This window comes from Pyrus communis, chromosome 10 (assembly GCF_963583255.1).
Source record: "Pyrus communis chromosome 10, drPyrComm1.1, whole genome shotgun sequence".
NCBI lineage: Eukaryota > Viridiplantae > Streptophyta > Magnoliopsida > Rosales > Rosaceae > Pyrus > Pyrus communis.
In genome coordinates this window covers 20,733,582-20,756,309 of record NC_084812.1, presented here as the reverse complement: position 1 = coordinate 20,756,309, position 22,728 = coordinate 20,733,582, and the positions used below count along the sequence as shown (strand labels likewise).

Genomic DNA, 22,728 nt, shown 5'->3' with positions numbered 1-22,728 from the left:
TCATACATTCCATTCCATGATATTCATAAAAAACAAAAAACAAAAGAGTGTGACTGACAGTTTCCTGGCCCAAATTACTAGCCAAGTCCAGAAACATAAAAGCCCAGCTCCAATCTTTCTACTACTCTCCGACCAAAAACAACAAACAAAATCTTTCCATTACTCCCTCCTCCCTGCCCCGCCCCCCTCAGCCGACTCACACTTGCAGTCCACCACCGCCAACCCAAAACGACACCATCTCCAACCCAAAACGACAATGCAAGCACAGCAAAACCCTAACATCCCTGTTAGCGAAATCTACTGGTCTCTCCTCCACAAAGCTGACAAGAAATTCTCCAAAATCAGAGAGCTCCCCTATTACCACCGCAACAGGTCCTTCAATCTCCCCGATTTCTTCATCCTAAACCCTAATTTCCCAACAATTATTCCTTAATCTTGTTTTTTGAATTCTGTTCAGGCACGAGTACGACGCTTATTTCTACAAGGTCTTCAAGGTGTACACGCAGCTATGGAAATTTCAGCAAGAAAATCGCCAGAAACTCGTGGAGTCCGGTCTCCGTCGATCGGAGATTGGCGAGATCGCGTCGCGAATTGCGCAGCTCTACTTGGGGCAGTACATGAGGACCAGCGAGGCAAGCTACCTCTCCGAAGCGTACATATTCTACGAGGCGATTCTCAGCAGAGAGTACTTCAAGGAGGGCATGTTTCAGGACCTGAGCTTGGCCAACAAGCAGCTCCGGTTTGTTTCGAGGTTTTTAATGGTGTGCTTGCTCTTGAATCGGCGAGAGATGGTGCAGCAGCTGCTCAATCAGCTCAGAGTCTTGGTTGATGAGTGCAAGAGGACCTTCCAGGTTTGTGATTTTCCATTGTTTTGTTATTAGGGTGCTTTGATTTCTTGATTTACTTGTGAACAACATTCACTTGACATACGTGCTCTCGTTTCATTTTTAGAATGGAAAATAGAAAGTGTGTGTGTGTGTGTTTATACTACATACTTATTTTAATTGCAGTGGAAATGACTAGAAATTATCGACAATTAGTATAAGTTTACACAACGAAAGAAATTGAGCGAAAATGAAAGTAAAGAAAAACTACAATGTAATATATAATAACCTAGTGTGTGTATATATGTATAATGTATATATGATATGTATAACAACCATGCAGTGATTGAGAATACGAACATGGACAAAGGCAAAGTTTTAAAAGGCTGTGCAGTCGTTAAGTATAATGGAATGACATTGACTAGGTGTGGTTTTATGAAGTCCCCATGCTCTGTAGCTTCGGTTGTAGAATCATAAGAGTTTTTTTGGGTAATGCTTTGTTTCTCTTGGAAGATTTGCGCGGTTAACTGAGGTCTAAGACTGTCAGTCACTCTCTGTTTCGTTTCCATTTAATATATTAATGCATAACTCTGCTTTTTCTCCTCCTTAAATTCATGTATAGAAGTAGGAAGTTTAAGCATCTTTGTTCTTGCAGATAGGTTTAATAATAGTGACATTTCAATGATCTTTGTTTCCAGGAAACTGATTTTAAAGAATGGAAGCTGGTGATTCAGGAAATAGTTAGATTTTTGAAAGCTGACACAGCTTTTATGAATATCAGGCCTTTGAGATACAGTATTGTTCTAGACTGTCATCCTGATTCCCTGCCACATGTTTCCACAGCAGTTGCAAAGAGGTCCTTGAGACTGCGAGATGCTATACTGAGCAGCTACCATCATAATGAGGTTAGGTGTTGAGGTTTTTCCTTCACTTCTTTTTTCGCTTGGAATATGAAACCATATGTGTATAAGTCTAAACAATCACAATGCTTGTAGACATGTTGTGTCACTAAATAAACAATAGCCAGTGTACAAAAAGCTCTAGCTAACAACAAGAAAAAAGGCCATTTTGTGTGGACAATGTAGTTCTTTTTTAGCTATTTTGATTTATTTTTATTGAGTTTCAGTTTTAGATGTAGTTGGGATGAATGATCTCTAAGGGATAACTTGTCTTATGTGTTGTAACTTTCATCTTAAATTTGAAGAAAATTGTTTTTCTGAAAAAAAATAATAACCATGAAATGCAGATAAGAACAGCTTTCCAATGTGTGAAATCTGAGATTTCCTGAAACTGCAATTATGTTTACTGGAATAGGTTCTCACTTTTGTTCATTTTCCAATACGCAAATGTTGTCAAGGTTCTCAATTACATTTTTTTGATGCTTTATGAATATGATAAATGGAATCATTTCTGATATTTTCTGTTTTCTCTATGTTTAAATCTCAATCAGGTAAAGTTTTCAGAGCTTACTCTTGACACTTTTAGGATGCTTCAGTGTCTGGAGTGGGAACCTAGTGGCTCATTTTACCAGTCTAGTGGGGCTAAAAATGGTCAGAATGGGGCACCGGCGTCCAGCCGCATTAATTACTCTCAAGATATTACCGATCCTACTCTGCCACCTAATCCAAGAAAGGCTGTCTTATACCATCCGTCTGTTACACATTTTCTAGCAGTGAGTATAATGGGTAATAATTTACTGATCTGTTGCCTGTTTCTCTATTCAGTGTTTTGTTATATTGGTTTCTAGGCTGTAGTACATTTTGGGTTTATTGATATCACAAAAGTATAGATCGATGATGAGGTTGAAATATTGTTTTGTCGTGCACATTTATGTTCAATTATCAACTACCTAAATGCTTAAAGATAGTATCTCTTTAAGTTTAAACTTAGATAACCAGTTTATATGGAAAGCCAAGCAAAATCCTTGTTTTCCTAAACTATTAGAATTAATTCAAAGACTAGTGACCGACACAATCATGCTCTTGTAAACATTGGGAGGTTGGACCTTCTTGCCCGTGCAAATTACAGGAAAGTATGTGCTTGTTTTATCCTAGATTTGAGCAGCTATCATCCTGCTATGCATCTGTGATGTATCATCTCCTTCTTGATTATGTTACATCTGCATGAACCCATGCTTGTATAGGACACAGATTTGTTTGATTGTGTCAAAGTTGTGTCAGAGCTCTTAACCCTTTTATTTCAAACACTTAGCAAGTGCTGTGACACTCCACCTAGGATATATTTCTATGGATCATAGCACCTATAGTTGAGCAAGCTAATAATTACCACGTATAGTTATCAGTTACTACCACATATCAGTTTCTAGAACCATGAGCGATTTCGATTGAGCATATGATTTTGTTCGGTAAACACATAGAGAAGGTTTGGATGAAATATGAAATCTTACCATCATCTTTTCCTTTTTGCGATAGTTAATGCTCCTTGTATCTGAATCCTGCCATCCTCTCTGCAAGACTGCTTCAACACTAATATTTTTGTAAGGAACTGCCTTTGTAATAAAATTCCTATATTGTTTGCATGACTGTCAGGTTTTGGCCACAGTTTGTGAGGAGCTTCCTCCTGATGGAGTTGTTTTGATATATCTGTCAGCTTCAGGTGTGAAAATTTAGTTTTAAATCTTAGCCCTTGGGTTTTTTTGTTGTGTTGTGTAAAATCAACATTCCTTTAACATCATTAAATTGGTTCATTTAAAAGACATAATATTTTGTCCCCAGCAGGTGCTGGAATGTACTCTGATGCGACGTCCCCTTCTACCTTGGCCTATTCGTCTGATAGGATAAACCCTTCTCGTGGACAAGGTAAAGGAGATGGTTCAAGCTCTCAGGCGGGCTGTTTACAGTTTGGTAGCCATAGAAACGGAGGTAAGTTCTTAGCTTGTTTGTTTACTCCCAATTATAAGTGTCTCCAGTACCGGAAATAATAATAAAGTATAAGGTTATATCTATTCCGAGTATACTGTGGTTCAAGGGGTGTAGGGCAGGTTGAGTAAGAAGTTTAAAATTTACACTTGAATTGGATTTGTAATTATGCACTGTAGAAGCCTAGAAGGTCTACAACTATAATTGTTGTTACTCACATGCCATGCTTATCTGATGTATAATTGATTAATGGATTTCCGGGTTATTATTTGATGATTTGATCAATGTGACTGGTGTATTTAAACCTTTGATCTGGTCATATTTCTGTATTTCATTTCTTTGTTTTTGCATAACTTCCATGATAAACTGATATCATACAAAATCTCTATTTCAGGAGTGAATAACATTTATCCGAGTGACTTGGTTCCATTTACACGAAGACCACTTGTTTTAGTTATTGACTGTGACAGCAGTGAAGCTTTTGAGGCAAGTATATTAACTCTATTTTGTAGTGGGATATCTTTCCTAAATTTTTAGATGTGTTTATGAGAATTGGAATGCATTTCCAATAACCTTTTTGCCTGTAAAGAAGTTTAGGTATTTGAAAAAGTATGTATTTAATCTGTACTATCAAATATATAAATATTTCTAGCTCGTCATAATTCGTATCACACTGCATTGATGCAAGTTCCTAGTTATCCCCTTATTTACTTCTTGAATATTCCATATGGATTCATTGAACGTACTGATCATCCCTAGAGGCTAGAAGTGGCCAGTTCTTATAGTTCACGAAATGATTGAAGTTTGAGTACTCTGTCTTTGGTAGCTACTTCATAATCAGATTTCCATCCTGAAGCAAAATGGAGGATATAGTTGTCACTATCAAAACTTAACAACCTCAACCCCCTCCCAATCTGTCTCCCCACTGTGCAGTATTATTTATATGGTAGCTTAATGAGCGGGCCCTACGTTCATCTCTTTCTCTTTTCCATTAAATTTCATCAATACAGATCTCATTAATGATTAAATGTACTCAGGCTATCAACGGAGTACAAAAAGGAGAGACCGCTGCAATGCTCCTATCTTCTAGCTCCTCATATCACACTACTCTCGGTTCCTCTCGTCAGTCAAGCGGAAGCCTATTCACTATTTTCCTCACAGCTCCAGTGCAGGCTTTCTGTTTACTGCTTGGTATTTCAGGTTCTGACATTGACATGGTGCGTATAATGTTGACACTTGGTCTCTTCTTAATAAGATTGGTTATTTAGTTTTCTCCTAACTTTTGTGGAACGAATTCAGGAAACATTTGACAAGGCAGAGAAGCTTCTTTCCAGTTCGTTAAGTGAATGGGGGTCTACTTTGGTGACATTGGACACTATTGATCCTGTTTGGGCACAGATTTTGAGTGACCCCTTCCTAAGGCGACTCCTTTTGAGGTACTCCTCTATTTAACCTTTGTTCTTATGGAGTAGTTTACAATGTGTAGGCCTACAGTCTCTAGTGTTCTCTTTTATTTCAGTATTATTTTTATCAATAGTCAGCTTCGACTGCTCTTACAAGAAATATTTTAGTGTGAATAAATGCATCATGATTTCTGCACGAGGATGCACTTTTGATTAAACTTGAAACTGGCACGAATTTTGACAGAAATGTTTTGTGGTACAAGTTCTTTCTTCCTATATGCACAATGCTAGAGGATTTAATGTTCAAAATCTCAATCACAAGTTTTGTTGGTCAAGGCACCCATAAAGAGGCGGATTTGAGCCTTAAATGCTTAACCTGTTTACATGGAAGGTTTAAATTTGTTATTTCATTGTCCTTGGGTGTTCGGATAATTGCTGTGAAGTGTCAAATAGGTTCAACTGGGCTGGGTAGACTTATTCGAGCTCAGGCAGGACTGAAAGGTCTTTTCCGAGCTCACCGCAACATGTTTGTCATGCACAAAATTTCAACTTCAGCATAAGCTATTCTTTAAATGTATTTGAGTTTAAGATTTGAAAAGTTGAGGGTACATAAGTTCCAATCTGACTCCATCTTGAATGTTAGTGTTTAGGGTTTCGGTTAATATAGCGCTCATAGATCTAGTTTTAGTTAACATACGAGGGACGCCTAAAACTCATTGGTCTAATGGACTTTTTATTTGAAGGACTTTCCACTGATTGGACACTAAACTACAAGTCTGCAAGTATCTCTCTGGCAAGGTGTCCTGGTGGGCAGTTGCCATTTTGCAACTGGACATTCTTGATTCTTTTGTTTTTGGTTTTTATCATCAATGGTCCCTAAAGCATTCAAAACTCATAAATTTAACCCCTTTACTTAAATATCAGTCAATCATCCCTATACTTCGTTACCACACATCATTGTGATCCTTTCCATTAGATTTTCAGTTAAATACTAGTCATTTGCAGCGCACATGACCTCTGTTTGAGGAGAGCAACTTACATTGAATGGGTTCACTTCCACGTGGCATCCTGATCCAGTAATACATTGCCATGTGGAGGAAAACTTGCACATGACAATACATTATTAGACAAGGGACACCACGTGGCAGTGAACGTGTTCCATGGAAGTCATTCTCCTGTTTGAGGGGCATTTTGGTGAAACTAATACTCTACAGTTCTTCTTATCCCCAGTCAGAACACCATCGAATTCCTTTGCTAGTTAATTTAATGTAATATATAGTATTTGTATGTGAAAATAGAACTCTCCTACAGTTCATTCTAATGCAAAGGACAGTCCTGAATCTTCTATGGCTGCAATTATTTGAGAAAATAAAGAAATACTTGGGTTTTCATGAACAGAGATAGGGTGGAAGGGAAACACAGTGATAAGGTGGTGGCAGACAGTGGTAGGAGAGAATTGAATATACCAAATATACCCCTTAAACAGAGGTCATGTGCGCTGCACGTGATAAATTTAAAAACAACATTTCATGGAAGTACCACATTGATGTGTACAAAAGTGTAGGGATGATATTTATTGAATTTGTAAGTTCAGGTACCCATTTGATGTGTTTCACATAGCTCAGGGACCATTGGTGATAAAGCCTTAGTTTTATTTCTTCAACCCGTACACAGACGTTTGCGTGTTCATGTCTTTGAAAGTTTGGTGAAATTAACAATTGTCAGCGCTTAATATTATTAGATGCTCTCAAATGGGTTGACCTTTAATTTGCCAATAATTTTCTAGAATTGTTATGTTCTAGGTAGCGGTTCCTTGTGTTCCCTGTGTGTGAAACATGTTAATGTGTATAATTTTTGTTTCTCCCTTTAGGTTCATATTTTGTCGGGCTGTGCTATCACTCTTTGCTCCAACCTTCAATAAGAAGGAATTTATTCCAAAGTGTACGCCATGTCTTCCAGTTTCTGTCTCGCCAATGTCAACGGCTTGTCAAACTGTAATTTCACAGACAGCAAACATCTTTGGAGCCACCAGCAAGTTCATCTTCCCAGAAGGACTTGAACTCCCCGAAAATAGACAGGGCGATACAGAGTCAATGTCATGTTCATGAATCATACGGGGGTAAAGCGCATTATAGCTAGACAAGTTATTGGTGGGTGAATTTCTATTCGTGATTTCTCGTGGTGCCAAGACTTTCCCGATACCTTGTGTGGGTTTTGTATAAGAAATGTTTTTGGCATCCTGAATTTGTAATATTTGTGAGATAAGTTGGGACTTTAAATTTGATGTCTGCTTAAATGAGAAGCTCTTCCTTGTATGTACGGGTTGACCCTTTTTCAGTTTTAATAGTAAAATTGAGTCGTAGTTTTTGCAAACCAACCTTTGAATTTTAGACGTAGGATTTGTATCAGTGAACTTGCATGCCACGAGATGTCATGTCATTTATCCTTTTGCATAGAATACGTGGTTGAAAGATTGGAGTTTCTTATTCTTTTATATAAAAATACTAATTACATGGTTTGTATATTGACTCCCATTGCATAAAATCGTCATTCTGCCATTTGCATAATCACAAAAACTAGAAAATAAAGAGGGATGTTTTGAATGTCGTATGAACTTATGCATTATTTTCAATTTCTTATATGAACTAAAATTTTAAGTAATTTGTCCTATCATTTTTTCGAAATTATTAATTTGCCACATTACTCTAATTATGTTAAGTTTTCTATCTAAAAGTTATGTGACTTGCCCATGACTTGTTTTTAAGGTTAATTTGGACATTTCAATTCCTTGCTCCCTGTCAAGATTTTTCTGAAAATTTTGAAGTTATTTCGAACATTTCAACTCCTTTTTCAATAGATACGAATGACTGTGTTGAATTGTCAAAGCTTACAATTAGTTAAAATTCATGTTAGTGAACAAATGTCTTTTATAGTTGTTGACAATAAGTTTTTGAAACTCGCATTTTTTTATTTTTTTTACCACCAAAATGTGTTGGGTTCGTACTAAGGAAAAGTAGAGAACTTGTGAAAAAGAGGTTAAAAGTCATGAACCTATGTATTCCCCCACATAATATATCTATGTATAAGAATAGATTTAAAAAAAAAAAAAAAAAAAAACCTTGCGAAATTGTCTCAAAAGTTCGAAATAAACCTTGAACACAAGTCATGTGCATTGCCCATTATTTATTTTGAATGTAAAACTTATCAGAGTTAGTGAAATGACAGATTAATAATTTTAGAAAATTGATATGACAAAACGCTTAAATTTTTAGTTTATATGACAAATTAAAATAGAATGTATAAGTTCATATGACATTTCAAATACTTTCCCAAAATAAAAATTGTGAATGAGAGTATAGTTATCATCAGACTATTTATATAATGGGAAAAAAATGGAAATTAGTTGTGTGACCCCACATCGAATTTCAAAGATTTGTACCATCTATTTTAACAAAATTACTTGGAGTTTATCTCAAGAGTAGTTTTCATATTTACAAAATTACTTTGGAGTTTATCTCAAGGGTACTTTTGGTATTTAAAAAAAATGTTGTACGGAAGTGGAGTTCTGATAAATTTTTCCAAAAGGAAAAGGGGAAATAAGCAAACAGGAATTCGATCTAAAACAACAGGAAACCAAGATCATACCCTTTGACCGTAGAAATCTTTTTGAAGGGCTAATCTGATGGTTTTGCTTAGATGCATAAAGGAGCTGAAAACGCTCACCAGTCCCACCTCTCTACATAACATTCCCTTATTGCCTTATAATTCCCCAGTTGACTACAGGAATCCCATTATTTTACACCCAAAACTCACACAAGTAACACCAATATATATAAAGCTGCCTCTTCATCCCTAGAATATAGATCGTTCATAAAACTACTAATTAAGTGTCCGACCGGAGAATTTCCTTTCATTAATCTGGCACAGGATTCATCACAAAGAGAGGAGTGACTAGCGAGAGACGAAAGAAATCGGAGATGGTAATAGACAGTATCAAGGTGCTTGTTCATAACTTTGACGTTCTTGCAATGCCTGTGGTTTCTATTGTTTATCCACTATATGCGTCAATCAGGGCACTGGAGATCATGTCTAATATTGCCGACGATTGGCAGTGGCTTACTTACTGGATTCTGTATTCTATGATCACAACGTTTGAGCTCACCTTTTCCAAAGTCATCGAGTTCATCCCAATCTAGTCATATGTTAAGCTGATTATGTATTTTTGGTTGGTCTGCCCACGCTTCAGCGGGTCGACATATATTTACCAGAATTATGTTAGACCTTTCTATCTCAACCACGTCACAGAGATTCCTGTGTTGGAAGGAAGAAGCAATGTCACATGCAAAACGCCGGAGACAGGTAGTACTGCATGGGAAAAAGTTGCAGGAACACATTTGAAACCCCGGAGAGAAGAAGAACATCGGGAAAAAGCAAGAAGAACACATTCGAAACGCCGGTGATAAGTAGTACATTGAAGAAAAACATGGCAACATTAACAATCCATTAGATGGAATTAGGCATATCTTGTTTTTTCAGAGTTATGTATTTCATTCTCTTTTATAGTGTGGAGTAAGTTCGTAAAAAACCCATAGTTCATGCTATTGAGACGTACGTATAATCAATTGTATTTTTATTTTTGGTACAAATTATACTTAGTTACTTTCATCAAGTACTTGTAGATGTTGACAAGCTGGAGAGAGAGGGGAAGTTTCGAACCTAAGACGTATGGAGGGAAACTCAACACCCTTTCTATTAGGATATTGGACCGCATATGCTTGAGACTTCTATGACTGATATACTTTTAAATTGTTTATACATGTCTTTGTTGTTGTTTGGATCCAAAATGACATTTTTGGGGTGAGCCATGTTTGGCCTCAGTCCAATAAGAGAGATCATGAATATTCCCACCAAGGGCTTGGCCCAGTGGAATTTGGCTGAGTCCTATTGAAAAATGGTTTCAACTTTCATCTAGATGAGGGTGAGTGGCCGAATCCTAGTACAATAAGGAATTCTTAGAAACTAGTTATGCTTCGAATCAGAAAAGATGTCAAAAATCAAGAGTTAATCTCTGTTTACTGAATAACATAATTTATTAGAATAAGTCATTTACATTCCTGGATATGTCTGTCCGTCTGTCTGTCGTTTTCCCGCTTTACTTTTCAGTTGGACACACAGTTTTACACTGACACCGTCAACACATCCTCTCAGATCATATCTCACTTGGATAACTGCACAGCAATTACTGGATCCTTTGCGGTTTTGCTGCTCTCGTTTTTGCTCCCACTACAATCTGTGAATCCGTGACAGACACAGACAGACAGCACCCAAACAATCAGTCTGAATTCCTCCAAATATCCCCCGCCCGTGACTTTCCCCTTTCCCTCGTGACTCCTAATTTCCTAAATTCGAACCAATTAGAATCCACAAAAATCAAATCGCGACGTCGGATTACTTTCCGAATTCCAAATATGACCAATTAATTCCGCACCCCAATCATTCAATGACCTTCAATTTCCACAGAAAACCCACCAAATTTATAAAGCCACCACCATGCTGCTCCTCCAGACCCAAATCCCCAATCCTCATTCTCCTCATGGCCTCCCTCCTCTTCCTTTCTCTCCTCTCCCTCACTCTCTTCCTCTCTCTATCCTCCGCTTCCCGCCACCGTCCTCCCGGTCACTCTATCTCCCCTCATCCCCAGATCCAGCTAGCCTGCAAGGCCACGCGCTTCCCCGAAGCGTGCCAAGCTTCCCTGGGCAAGGTCCTCACTGACCCAAATGCCACCCCTCTCGAGACCATCCATTTCGCCGTCCAGGTCGCCGACGACGGCCTCAAAATGGCGCAGGGCATGGTCCACACCATCCTGGACTCGTCCGCAGGGAACATAAACCGCTCCACCGCCGCGAAAAACTGCCTGGACGTCCTTGGCAACTCCCACTACCGAATTTCGCTTGCCACTGATGGATTGTCACGTGGTCGCGTTAAGAACGCACGTGCCTCCATGAGCGCCGCGTTGCTCTACCAGTACGACTGCTGGTCGGCTCTCAAGTACGCAAACGACACCCACATGGTGAACGAGACGATGTCGTTTCTCGACTCGCTGATCGGCAAATCCAGCAACGCGCTCAGCATGATCGCGTCATACGACAACTTCGGAAACGACACAAAGTCGTGGGGCCCGCCGAAAACGGAGCGGGACGGGTTCTGGGAGCGGCTCTCGGGCGGAGGCTCCGACCAGGGATTTCGGGGCGGGATTCCGCCAGGTTTAAAGGCGGACGTGACGGTGTGCAAGGAGAAATCGTGCGATTACAAGACGGTGCAGGAGGCTGTGAATGCCGCGCCGGATAACGCGGGAGATAAGAGGTTCGTGATTGGGATAAAGGCGGGGGTGTACGAGGAGACCGTAGGGGTGCCCTTAGAGAAGCGGAACGTGGTGTTCTTGGGTGACGGGATAGGCAAAACCGTCATTACCGGCTCATTAAATGTGGGCCAGCCCGGGATTTCCACCTACAACACTGCCACCGTCGGTATGTTTACTACGCAATACGTATCACTTTTTGTATTTTGATTTGATTTAAATTTTTTTTCGTCTGCTGTCATCTAGTGATAATTCTTTTTATTTGTAAACGAGATGTCATACGTTCGATTATCACTAAGTTCAATTTTGAACCATGGTATCATATGTCTGAAAAAAAAATAAAATAAAATTCTAGGTCAGTTTTAGTTTTAAGATTTTTAAAATATGACGTCATATTTGGTAAGTTGAAAATGCAGTACGTGCTGGATCACACTCTTATGGTGTGACCCCGCACCCACGTAATGGCAGAGGATGGGTGGGTGATGACATGCTGGAGCACATTATTTTGGTGCGGTCCATGATTGCACGCGGTTGGAATGTATTCGTAGAGTATAGGGAAGTAGGCGTAGGTGGTAGCTTTTCCTAGTTCTAGTGGGTTGCTTGTTGTCCAACTGCGACCATATTTTTTGCGTCGTTCTCACATGTGAGACCCGATGCATAACACAATGTCGTTAGTAAATGTGATAGATGTAAACATTATTTGTTAGTAAATGTGATGTGGGTAGCGTTATTCGTCAGGATGGATGGAGAGGCATAGGGAATTAGAATGATTTGAGAGGCATAGTCTGTGGTACGAAGATTTCCAGAATTTAGCTTAGGACCGCAGTACTTGTCGTATTTTGTGCACGACTCCTGGAGTTGTGATGGTATTGCCGAGGAACGTCTTTATCTTCATGGAATCGTCTTGACCATTAGTGTGCACAGCCCTGAATCCTTCCGGTTTAAGTTGCAATTAGCCTTCGCAGCTGCATATGTTTTCTATCGTTGCTGACATTTTCCACAAATCCGGCCATTACTTTTATACTTTCCACAAATGGGCCATATATTGGGATGACAATGCAAGGAACAACATATTATGAAAGCATCATTTGTTCGTCGAGTTTTCTTGTGACTCCTTGATTGCATCTTTACTCAGATGCTGATTGTTTGATTATCTCATATATCACAGGAGTTAACGGTGATGGGTTCATGGCGAGTGGTCTCACAATCCAGAACACCGCAGGTCCCGATGCTCACCAAGCAGTTGCTTTCAGATCAGACAGTGATCTATCCGTAATCGAGAACTGCGAATTCATCGGCAATCAGGACACTCTCTATGCTCACAGCAACCGCCAATTCTACAAGTCGTGCACCATCCAAGGCAATGTTGATTTCATCTTTGGTAACTCAGCTTCCATCTTCCAAGATTGCACCATCCTTGTCCGTCCTAGACAACTCAAACCTGAGAAAGGCGAAAACAATGCAGTCACAGCCCAAGGAAGAACAGACCCTGCGCAGTCAACGGGTTTTGTATTTCAAAACTGCTTGATCAACGGCACGGAAGAGTACATGAAGTTATATCGGAGCAAGCCCAAAGTGCACAAAAACTTCTTGGGGAGGCCGTGGAAGGAGTACTCGAGGACGGTGTTTATAAACTGTAATATGGAAGCTCTTCTAACACCACAAGGGTGGATGCCTTGGAGTGGAGATTTTGCTTTGAAAACCCTTTTCTATGGCGAATTCGGGAATTCGGGTGCGGGTTCTGATTTGTCCCAGAGAGTGACCTGGAGCAGCAAGATCCCGCCCGAGCATGTTAATACGTATTCTCTGCAGAATTTTATCCAGGGAGATGAGTGGATTAAAGCATGAAATATGAGCGGGTTTTTAAATTCCCCTTTTTAATAACAAAATACTAATTAGTGAGTGCAGTAGGAACGCAATACATTAGTAGTGGAAGCATATTGTTTCAATCCCCAGCTTTTTCTATGTTATCTTACATATATAGAATGTGGAATTTCCTTTAAAACCCGTAATTTAATACATGAAAATCATGTGGCAGATCGACAAGGGAGCTAGTTGATCCGGTGCTCTTTCTTTTGTTCCCCATTTCCTTGATACTTACCATGTTAAGTAAACGTTAAGCATCTGGACATTTAAGCTAAGGTGCGGGTATTTTGCTTCACACCTACTTTAGGTTTGACAAAGGCTTTGAACCAATGCAACAATATTCTTCTAATAGAGGAATGTAAATTATCCAGATGTAAATGAGATTTCAAATTTACATCTCTCCCATTAGAGTAAATTTTTCTTTCACATGTACCAAGAATATAAAATGGGATGTGAATATGACTTTCACGTCTCAAATTTGTGTTTTCCCATTTGAGATGCTCTTGTGATAAGTTTCAAGAGACTTCATCTTAGGGCTAGTTTGGTATTACTGTACTTTAAAAAAAAATTGCTTCTACTGTGATGTGAGAATAAGCAGCTGTGAAATAAAGCAGCAGAGTGTTTGTTAAACTTTTTTGTAAAAATGCTTTTGAAAAAAAAAAAAAAAAAACAGTATTATAGTGTTTGATAAATTTTTATGTAAAACAGATGTGAAAAAAAAACTGGTTTTTCAAAGATGGGTTTTGCAGCTTTGTGTTTTTGGCTTTTTTCACCCAAAACTGTGAAAAAAACCTGAAGTTGAATGTTTACCAAAAATAAAAAAGCTCCTAGCTTTTTTTGATAGCCACTTTTTTGCAGAATCACCTCAATACCAAACTAGGGCTTAATACCCTACTAACAAAAATAATGTAAATACTAATTTAGGTTATTCAACATCAAATTGGAGTAACTTAGAGAAATAAGACTAGTCTAAAAGTAATTTGTCATCGGTAAGTTGTTCAGTAATCAAACTCTCATGAATTCATTTTTGTTGTTTTATTCCTGGTAAAATTGCTTTGAAGCATGGACTAACGTAAAAAGTGTAATATTATTGTTTGGGTTAATATTTGAACATTGGATTTGTATGAAGGAAAGCCCAAGGATGCTAACTAAAAGGGGACTTGGCTAAAGCTCAGCACCGAGCCCAAAGGCAAATTGAAGCCTTCTCAACCAAAATACAAGCCACATGCTTACCATTGAAAAGACAAGTGACGGAGACTCCTACTTGTCATGCCCCGATCTTGACATACGTCCAGGATCGACACGTGACGTCACCAAATACCCGTATCTCTAACATACCCCGCCACCGGGTAATGGCAAAACACAACTTTAGATCCAACTGCGCAATATTTCTTCGTAGACTTTATGGCTGCATCTAACATCCTCGTTAGACCGCCTACGTACCCTAAATAGGAATCAAGTCATTCGTAGTTCATTATTTCACTACACTCGAATATTCATCACATAAATCGCTATATCTCAGCAATATACTACAATGCATATCATGCAATATTTCAAAGAACAACAATGAAGCATAATCATATTTTCTAGCCATATGGATCAACAAATCTACTCATAGTGCCCACAATCACAATCAACATAATTCCACATTCACATCATCAATAAAACACAATACACCAAAATGCAGGGCTAGTGCAACACAGTTCGGCTGAAGTCTGAAGCTGAACTTGAATTTAAGGAACCAACAAGTCAAATGATGCGATTTCGGATCACTCAACGAAATCCATCAATATCAGGCTTCAGACCATTCAATGGAACCAAAACATCAAGTAAGAGGAATTTCGGACCATCACTTAACAAAATCGTGGAGTGAAGTATGAAGGATTCTGGACCATCACTTAACGGAATCCAAACCAGGATACGATTCCAGACCATCACTCAACAGAATCGTGGAGTAGAGTATGAGGGATTCCGGACCATCACTCAATGGAACCCAAACCAAGATACGATTCCGGACCATCACTCAATGGAATCCGAACCAAGACACTATTCCAAACCATCACTCAACGGAATCGTGGAGCACAATGCATAACAACCAATCAATGAAATAACACATGAATCAAGTTACTCAAGTTATACAAGCTCAACGAAACAAGAAATGAAATAATGAAACGAGGGGTGAAACACGTTTTGAAGCAACAAACCCCATCGATGGCTAAATATAAAAATTAACAATTTATAGGAAACATAATTATAAAACCATTTCATATTCACATATATTAAAGTCACTCACATTTCATCATATCATACCACCTATGCAAATCAACCACCTTTCAAATATGCACATCAAATCACATATCACGATCATCATCAGTATACAAGCGTCATGTTTAATAAACATAGGTCTATGACTATATATATATATATATATATATAATCACATTTCAATAGAAATCACATTATAAAACCAAGTCATATTCACAGATGATACCAATATAAGAAATCAAGGTAATAACCATATCACATATGTTAAAGTCAATCACAAAGATAAGCCGCAAAGCCTCACAGGGCTTCCATTAATACTAATTTTAACTAAATATTATGTTCTATAATGCATTGAGGTTTGGTGACGATCCAACGGTCGGATTATTGTCAATCACCCAAACAAGTGGTGGTCCAATTTGATCACCACACCAAACAATGGAATTTTGGGAAACCGAGCTAGACATAGGTTCACAGGGTCACTAGAAGGTATTTGGTACCTAGACAACATTCGTGGACGGTCCCACGCACCGCCACACGTGGTAGTAGTCAAGGTAGAGGGTTTAGAAAGCCCGAATTTTCCAACATTAACTAAATGAGCTCAAATTTACATTATAGCTAGAGTTCAACAAAGGAAACACTTTTCACAACTAGACCGACGATAAATTCTAACTGGAAACCATCCAAATTCAACGAAGAAAACCGGATTTCTAGGGTTCTAAACACCCAACTCTAAAATGAATACGAAAGCACAAATTAAGCATACCAACTTGAAGATTATGAAGAGTAGATGAAGTTTCATACTTCACTCGAAGGAAAGGGTTGCCGAAATCACCGGAAAAAATGATAAAACCGCCGGAAAACTTGTGGGCTTTGTGGCTTTGAACTGCAAAGATGGAAAAGAAAATGGGAAATCTAACACTACAGAGATGTAAGGCTCGTCAAGAGCTTTCCATGGATACCAAGATCACCCAAAACGGAGCTCGGATGAAGAAGATACAAGTGGATCAAGTTTGTGGGTTAACGGATCTAATTCGCCCCCAAAACGAATTAGCAGCAGCCCCATTTTCCTTTTTTGGGGGAGGTTCCCCCTCCCCCCTCCTCATCCTTCTTTTATTTGATTAGTCCTTCTCCTTTACGCTGATTGATCCTCTTATTTTTGCTTAAATCTGATAAAGCTTCTTCCTTGTGGAAGTTTAATTGATTTAAAATCTATAATTTAGTAAAACAACTTCAAATGTCCGTAATTATACAGTTATAATTTGGACTCGCAAACGGCTTTCGCCTATACGTTCGTGGTTTCAAGATCTATTTGAAAATATAAATTGTGACCTCCAAAGGTCTACGGATTTTAAACAATTAATTTTCAAACTTCAAACTTTGTAACTAGTTTAGTTAAAATCTAAATTCAAACAATTTAAAATAAATTCTCGAGAAATAATATAAAATCTCAATAATACAAATACGTAGATTATAACAATGAAATCCAAAAATGGGATTTCACACTACTACCAACCAAAGAATACTTTCTAGTGGCATTCCAAGTAAAAAACTGATAACTCACTAACCTTCAAGTGCTTTCAGGCAAAAACAAAGTTATAGCAGTCGGGCTAATTTGCCTATAAAAGGAGGAAGAGGTCCCAGAAATAAGGACACTCAGCCAATCAAATAAACAAACATACAAACTCTGCTCTCAAGCCAGATTTGCATCCAAAAGCTAAAATCAACTCAGATTCAGTCCTTTTTAGTGACAAGCTATCTCTTGTTCAGTTTAAAGCTCTGCTGTCTCCCTCAATGGCGTAATATCAATTCCCTTGTGTAAACTTATTTACCATCCATTCCTTTTTAGCATATAAACCCCTGTTAATTCAAAGAGAAGTGATTGCAAGAGGTTCAACCTTGACAGACAAGGTGAAATCTTGCCTGACACTCTTTGTTTGTTTTCTAAATTTGTAGATCTATTACTTAATGCATTCTTCAGTGTGTATTCAAGTCATATCCACCTGCTTTCCTACTTTAAGAATCTTTATTTGTATCTGGATTTGGTTAGTCTAATGAATATGTCTTCATTAAAAGCAATCTAGGGCCAAGCAAATGACTTAAGGGGCTCTGGACTCCCTTCATTTGAACATACAAGATTATGAACTAAAAGTCCTTGTTTACAAGGCAAGAAAAAGAACTTAATGTGGACTTAACCCATCCACGACAATCCTTTGATAACAAGAAGTCCGAGTAACTTGGGGTGCAAGTAATCGACTAAAAATAAACTTGTTCTACATCTGCTATACTAAGATAGCAGTGGCATGCCTAGCACTTTGTTAGTTTTGATTGCGAGCCTCAAGGCCTACACCTAAGGCCCCACAAAGGAACCTTTCAGAATTAACTCCACCCTCTTCTTGTAGCACATCAATAAGCAAGAGCCTGACTACACATCTAAAGTGCCAATCATTTGGGGAGCTATGCTGAGGTTTGAGGACCCTTCTCGAGAAAAATCTTCGCCCGAATAATTATAAACTCGTGCTTTCTCTTTTTTTTTCACAAATATGACCGTCGGCTATAAAGATTACCATATATAACAAAAGCCTTTGACTTAACACTGGAATATATACATCACTTACCCCCTCCAATCAAAGAAGCTGCAATCCCTGCAACTGAAAATTCTTTTCTTATCCGTCCCAAAAATAAATAAAACCAACAAAAATCAGCAACAAATCAAATCCCCACATATCACATGACTTTCCATATCCCATTCTATATTTCACCCATCAATGCCGCCCCGCCTTATTTAGACCTCCATGTCCATGGCAATGCCCGCCTTATTTAGACCTCCATCTCCATGGCAATGCTGTCTTCCTCCTCATTGTCCTCATGGCTTCCCTCCTCTTCCTCTTTCTCCTCTCCCTCACTCTCTTCCTTTCTTTCTCCTCCGCCAACCACCACCACCACCACCGTCACCACCTCCTCACCTCCCCACAACCTCACATCCAACAAGCCTGCAAAGCCACGCGCTTCCCCGACGCCTGTCAAACCTCCTTGACCAACCTCGTCACTGAACCCAACACCACCGCACTCCAAACCATCCAATTCGCCGTTCAACTCTCCGGCGACGGCGTCAAGACGGCGCAGGGAATGATCAAGACTATCCTGGACTCGTCCCCGGGCAGCCAAAACCGCACGACCGCCGCGAATAACTGCCTCGACATCCTCGCTAACTCCCAGTACCGAATCTCTCTCGCGATCGACAGTCTCTCACGTGGTAAAATAAAAAATGCACGTGCTTCTATGAGCTCCGCATTGCTCTACCAGTACGGGTGCTGGTCGGGCCTCAAGAACGTCAACGACACCATCATGGTCAACGAGACGATGTCATTTCTCGACAGTTTGATCGGAAAATCCAGCAACGCGCTCGGCATGATGGCCTCGTACGACAACTTCGGCAACGACACAAAGATGTGGGCCCCGCCGAAGACGGAGCGAGACGGGTTCTGGGAGCGGCTGGAGCACGGAGGTCCCGACCCGGGATTTCGGGGCGGGGTGCCGTCGGGTTTAACGGCGAACGTGACGGTGTGCAAGGAGAAATGGTGTGATTACAGGACGGTGCAGGAGGCGGTGAATGCCGCACCGGATAACGCGGGAAACGAGAGGTTCGTGATTGGGATAAAGGCTGGGGTGTATGAGGAGACCGTGAGAGTGCCCTTAGAGAAGCGGAACGTGATGTTTTTGGGTGACGGGATCGGCAAAACGGTCATTACCGGGTCGTTGAATGTCGGCCAGCCCGGAATTTCCACCTACAACACTGCCACCGTCGGTCAGATTTTCTCCTCAGAGTTTACTTTTATTTGTTTTTTCAGAAGTTTTCGTCAATTTGTTGATGTATGTGATGTGACAGGGGTTCTCGGTGATGGATTCATGGCAAGAGGACTCACAATCCAGAACACAGCAGGTCCCGAAGCCAGCCAAGCAGTTGCTTTCAGATCCGACAGCGACCGCTCTGTAATCGAAAACTGCGAATTCATAGGCAACCAGGACACTCTCTACGCACAAGGAAACCGCCAGTTCTACAAGTCGTGCACCATCCATGGCAACGTTGATTTCATCTTCGGAAAGTCAGCTTCTATCTTCCAAGACTGCACCATCCTTGTTCGTCCGCGGCAACTCCTACCCGAGAAAGGCGAAGACAATGTCGTCGCAGCCCACGGAAGAACAGACCCTGCGCTGGCAACGGGTTTCGTGTTTCGAAACTGCTCGATCAACGGCACGGAAGAGTACATGAGGTTGTACCGGAGCAAGCCGCAGGTGCACAAGAACTACTTGGGGAGGCCGTGGAAGGAGTATTCGAGGACGGTTTTTATAAACTGCAGTATGGAAGCTCTTATTACACCCCAAGGGTGGATGCCTTGGAGTGGGGATTTCGCTCTCAACACCCTTTATTTTGGGGAGTTCGGGAATTCTGGGGCGGGTTCTGATTTGTCCCAGAGATGGAACTGGACTAGCAAGATCCCATCTCAACATGTTAATACGTATTCTGTGCAGAATTTTATTCAGGGAGATGAGTGGATGTCAACTTGACAAATTATTATAGGCCACATTTTTTTTGGTAAAAATTATAGGCCACATTTTAATAATGAATATATCAATGGGTAATGCAGGTAGACCTAAACCAAATGAGTAATGTTATTCGTACCATATTTTTATACCATATTTCTATATCATCTTAGATGGCATTTGATGTGGACAGCCACATCATTTGAAAAATTTGCAAAACCCAAGGAAAGGAAGAAGAGAGACTCCTCGTATATCATAATCATCATTTAATTAACTAGTTTTTCTTAATTATTAGTTTATTAAATAATGAACTAAATTTAAAAATCTGATTAATTCAAATGATGTGGCTGTCCACATCAAATGTCATCTAAGGTGGTATGAAAATGTGGTACAAAAACATGGTATGAATAGCATTACTCAAACCAAATTAGCAGATCAAATTACGTGTCACTAATAAGAAATATGGGGAGGCCTAATAGTTAGAGACAAATTTCAGGCTTGTATTTCACACGGCACGTCCTGTGTTTGATTTCTGGCGCTGGTGAATCGCATGATGATGGCAAGGAGAAAGCTGAAATGTCTCTATAAGTCTTTGTGACCTCCGAAAGAATGGACTGCTATGGCGAAACCATTATCTAGTTTCCTTTCAAAAAAGAAAGGATTCTCATACACTACTTTTTGTCTACTTTTTAATTTGTTTAATATAAAAACTAAAAGTAAAAACAGGGGTTATTGTGTGAGTGAAAAGAATACGAACGTAAAAATCATTTTTGTGTCAGTTATGCATTTCATAGTAGGTCGGAAAAATTGATTTTGATTTCTATTTTATAAGAATCAAACTTATAACCAATAGTAGCCAGTAGTGAGTGTAATCAAGATGAAGATAATATGAATATTAAGTATCCAAGAGGGTTTGTGTGGCTTGGATATCCTTTGATTCCTTGTAGCCCCCTTTCCAAGCAACTGGGAAATCATTGACTGTTATCTCTATAACCGAAAATTTGATTTATAAAGAGTTGCAACATACAAATAACTCATTGCATACGTCTTACAAAGGTACGGTTTATACAGGTTATTGACAAGCACTATCGCAAATAATGCAACAGAAACAAAGTAACAGGAGCACGCCTTGACCTTGTTATATTCCCGCCCAGAAACCTCCTCCAGTAATAAACCACGTCAGCTGGATGAACATGAAGATGAGAATCCGATCATTTCATAAGTTTTTTTGGCCGGAATCATTCACGTCAGAAATCTCACCGGAAGAAGCATTAAAACACCAATAGGAACAGCTAATGCTAGCTAAGTCGGTCAGAGCTCATCTCCCATCAAGACCCTTGTAAGCGACCCCATAGCAGCGCCAACGTCAATTGTTAGTAATTGAGTTCCTTGCGACACATCCTGCCAATCAACTTTTCGAAGAAACAGAAAATGAAAAGTAATGAAAAGGAAATTAGAACAACTATTTAAAAAAATTAGGAGTCGACATCCTGCTCATCATTAAGTACAAATAATGATGGAGACGGCCACATGTATTGATAGATATCCTATACCGTAATTGGTTTTGTGGTGGTGGCAGCTAAAATGGATACGGTTAAAGAAGGCTTGGTACTCGTTCTGAATGTTTTTATTGTCGAAGTTCTTATTGTATCAGAAGATATGGCGTCAAGTTGCACAGAGTTTCGAGATATACCTTCTCATTTTCTGATTGATCAGCACTCCTTATCATCCGTCTTTTGAGTTCTGTCAGCTCATTCCATAAATATTAAAACGCTATATCTTATTTGATTCTGAGTCTTCAAATTTCACACTTGAAGCAGTCTGCTCATCAAAGTTCGTTATCCTGTATGAAGGAAGCAAACATTAATCAAGCAACTTGGTTTGAGTGATTGCACATTTCCAATTTCCAACAACAAAGTAGATGTGCTCCTGAATCGAGTAGGCAATTAGCAATTAGCAACAAGATACAATCTCATAAATAAGAGATTCAAGAGCTCAGTTACAAAGGATCTCAACACATGCTTTTTTGGTTTTTTTGGTTTCTTTGCATTGGGAATGAAAATAAACAAAAGGATAATCCTTTAAACCAATAAAAAATTAATAAAAAGTATTTAATAATTAATCAAAAATTCTGAAGGTGTCAAATTTCGCAGCAAGGGGAGATCTGTCATTCCATGTCATGCCACATTAGATTTGGCTTCTTGGTTGGAAAACATTAATGCTGTCTTTTGTTAGCATTATTGCTAATTTAGACATTTTGATATCTCATTTGAAGATGCCCTCGTTGTTAAATAAGTCAAAAAGATCAAAATTTGAGACAGCAGCATACACAATCTTCTTTTAGATAACGAGAGTTCCAGTTAAACGCTAATATATTTTGGCAATTAGATAGTGCAATAGGTAGGTAAAAAGCAAATGCATATAATGTACATATCATTGTGAAAATACATATTAATCCACAATCAACTCAAGGTTGCGCTTTGCAGTTGGAGGGTGCATAAAGGAGCTCCACAATCTCCGAGCAGCTCTAAAAATAAATTTTTGAAATGAGATATCCTTATCATACAAAATGTATTGAACCCAACCAAAAA

The 22,728-nt window shown here is 39.2% G+C and overlaps 3 protein-coding genes across 3 annotated transcripts; all 3 read left to right on the top strand.

Annotated features, from left to right (window-relative positions):
- The first annotated feature begins 146 nt into the window (after positions 1–146).
- LOC137747140 (uncharacterized) lies at positions 147–7,421 on the top strand. Its single transcript, XM_068487167.1, has 10 exons — positions 147–372; positions 458–851; positions 1,523–1,729; positions 2,275–2,496; positions 3,374–3,440; positions 3,563–3,706; positions 4,098–4,189; positions 4,741–4,920; positions 5,003–5,139; positions 6,977–7,421. The coding sequence occupies exons 1-10, from the start codon at positions 257–259 to the stop codon at positions 7,212–7,214; spliced, it is 1,797 nt and encodes a 598-aa protein (XP_068343268.1). The 5' UTR covers positions 147–256; the 3' UTR covers positions 7,215–7,421.
- Positions 7,422–10,226: 2,805 nt separating this feature from the next.
- LOC137747141 (probable pectinesterase/pectinesterase inhibitor 51) lies at positions 10,227–13,717 on the top strand. The gene is made up of 2 exons (XM_068487168.1): positions 10,227–11,633; positions 12,633–13,717. The coding sequence occupies exons 1-2, from the start codon at positions 10,607–10,609 to the stop codon at positions 13,310–13,312; spliced, it is 1,707 nt and encodes a 568-aa protein (XP_068343269.1). The 5' UTR covers positions 10,227–10,606; the 3' UTR covers positions 13,313–13,717.
- Positions 13,718–18,448: 4,731 nt separating this feature from the next.
- Positions 18,449–20,249, top strand: LOC137747143 (probable pectinesterase/pectinesterase inhibitor 51). Its single transcript, XM_068487171.1, has 2 exons — positions 18,449–19,400; positions 19,482–20,249. Exons 1-2 carry the CDS (start codon positions 18,461–18,463, stop codon positions 20,159–20,161), a joined length of 1,620 nt encoding a protein of 539 aa, XP_068343272.1. The 5' UTR covers positions 18,449–18,460; the 3' UTR covers positions 20,162–20,249.
- The last annotated feature ends 2,479 nt before the right edge of the window (positions 20,250–22,728 follow it).

Excerpts from the sequence above, each read along its gene's own strand:
- LOC137747140 (XM_068487167.1), top strand. The coding sequence starts at position 257 with ATGCAAGCACAGCAAAACCCTAACATCCCTGTTAGCGAAATCTACTGG. Across the intron at positions 2,497-3,373 it reads CTGTTACACATTTTCTAGCA|GTTTTGGCCACAGTTTGTGA; the intron begins GTGAGTATAATG and ends CATGACTGTCAG. Across the intron at positions 5,140-6,976 it reads CTAAGGCGACTCCTTTTGAG|GTTCATATTTTGTCGGGCTG; the intron begins GTACTCCTCTAT and ends TTCTCCCTTTAG.
- LOC137747141 (XM_068487168.1), top strand. The coding sequence starts at position 10,607 with ATGACCTTCAATTTCCACAGAAAACCCACCAAATTTATAAAGCCACCA. Across the intron at positions 11,634-12,632 it reads CTACAACACTGCCACCGTCG|GAGTTAACGGTGATGGGTTC; the intron begins GTATGTTTACTA and ends CATATATCACAG.
- LOC137747143 (XM_068487171.1), top strand. The coding sequence starts at position 18,461 with ATGGCTTCCCTCCTCTTCCTCTTTCTCCTCTCCCTCACTCTCTTCCTT. Across the intron at positions 19,401-19,481 it reads CTACAACACTGCCACCGTCG|GGGTTCTCGGTGATGGATTC; the intron begins GTCAGATTTTCT and ends GTGATGTGACAG.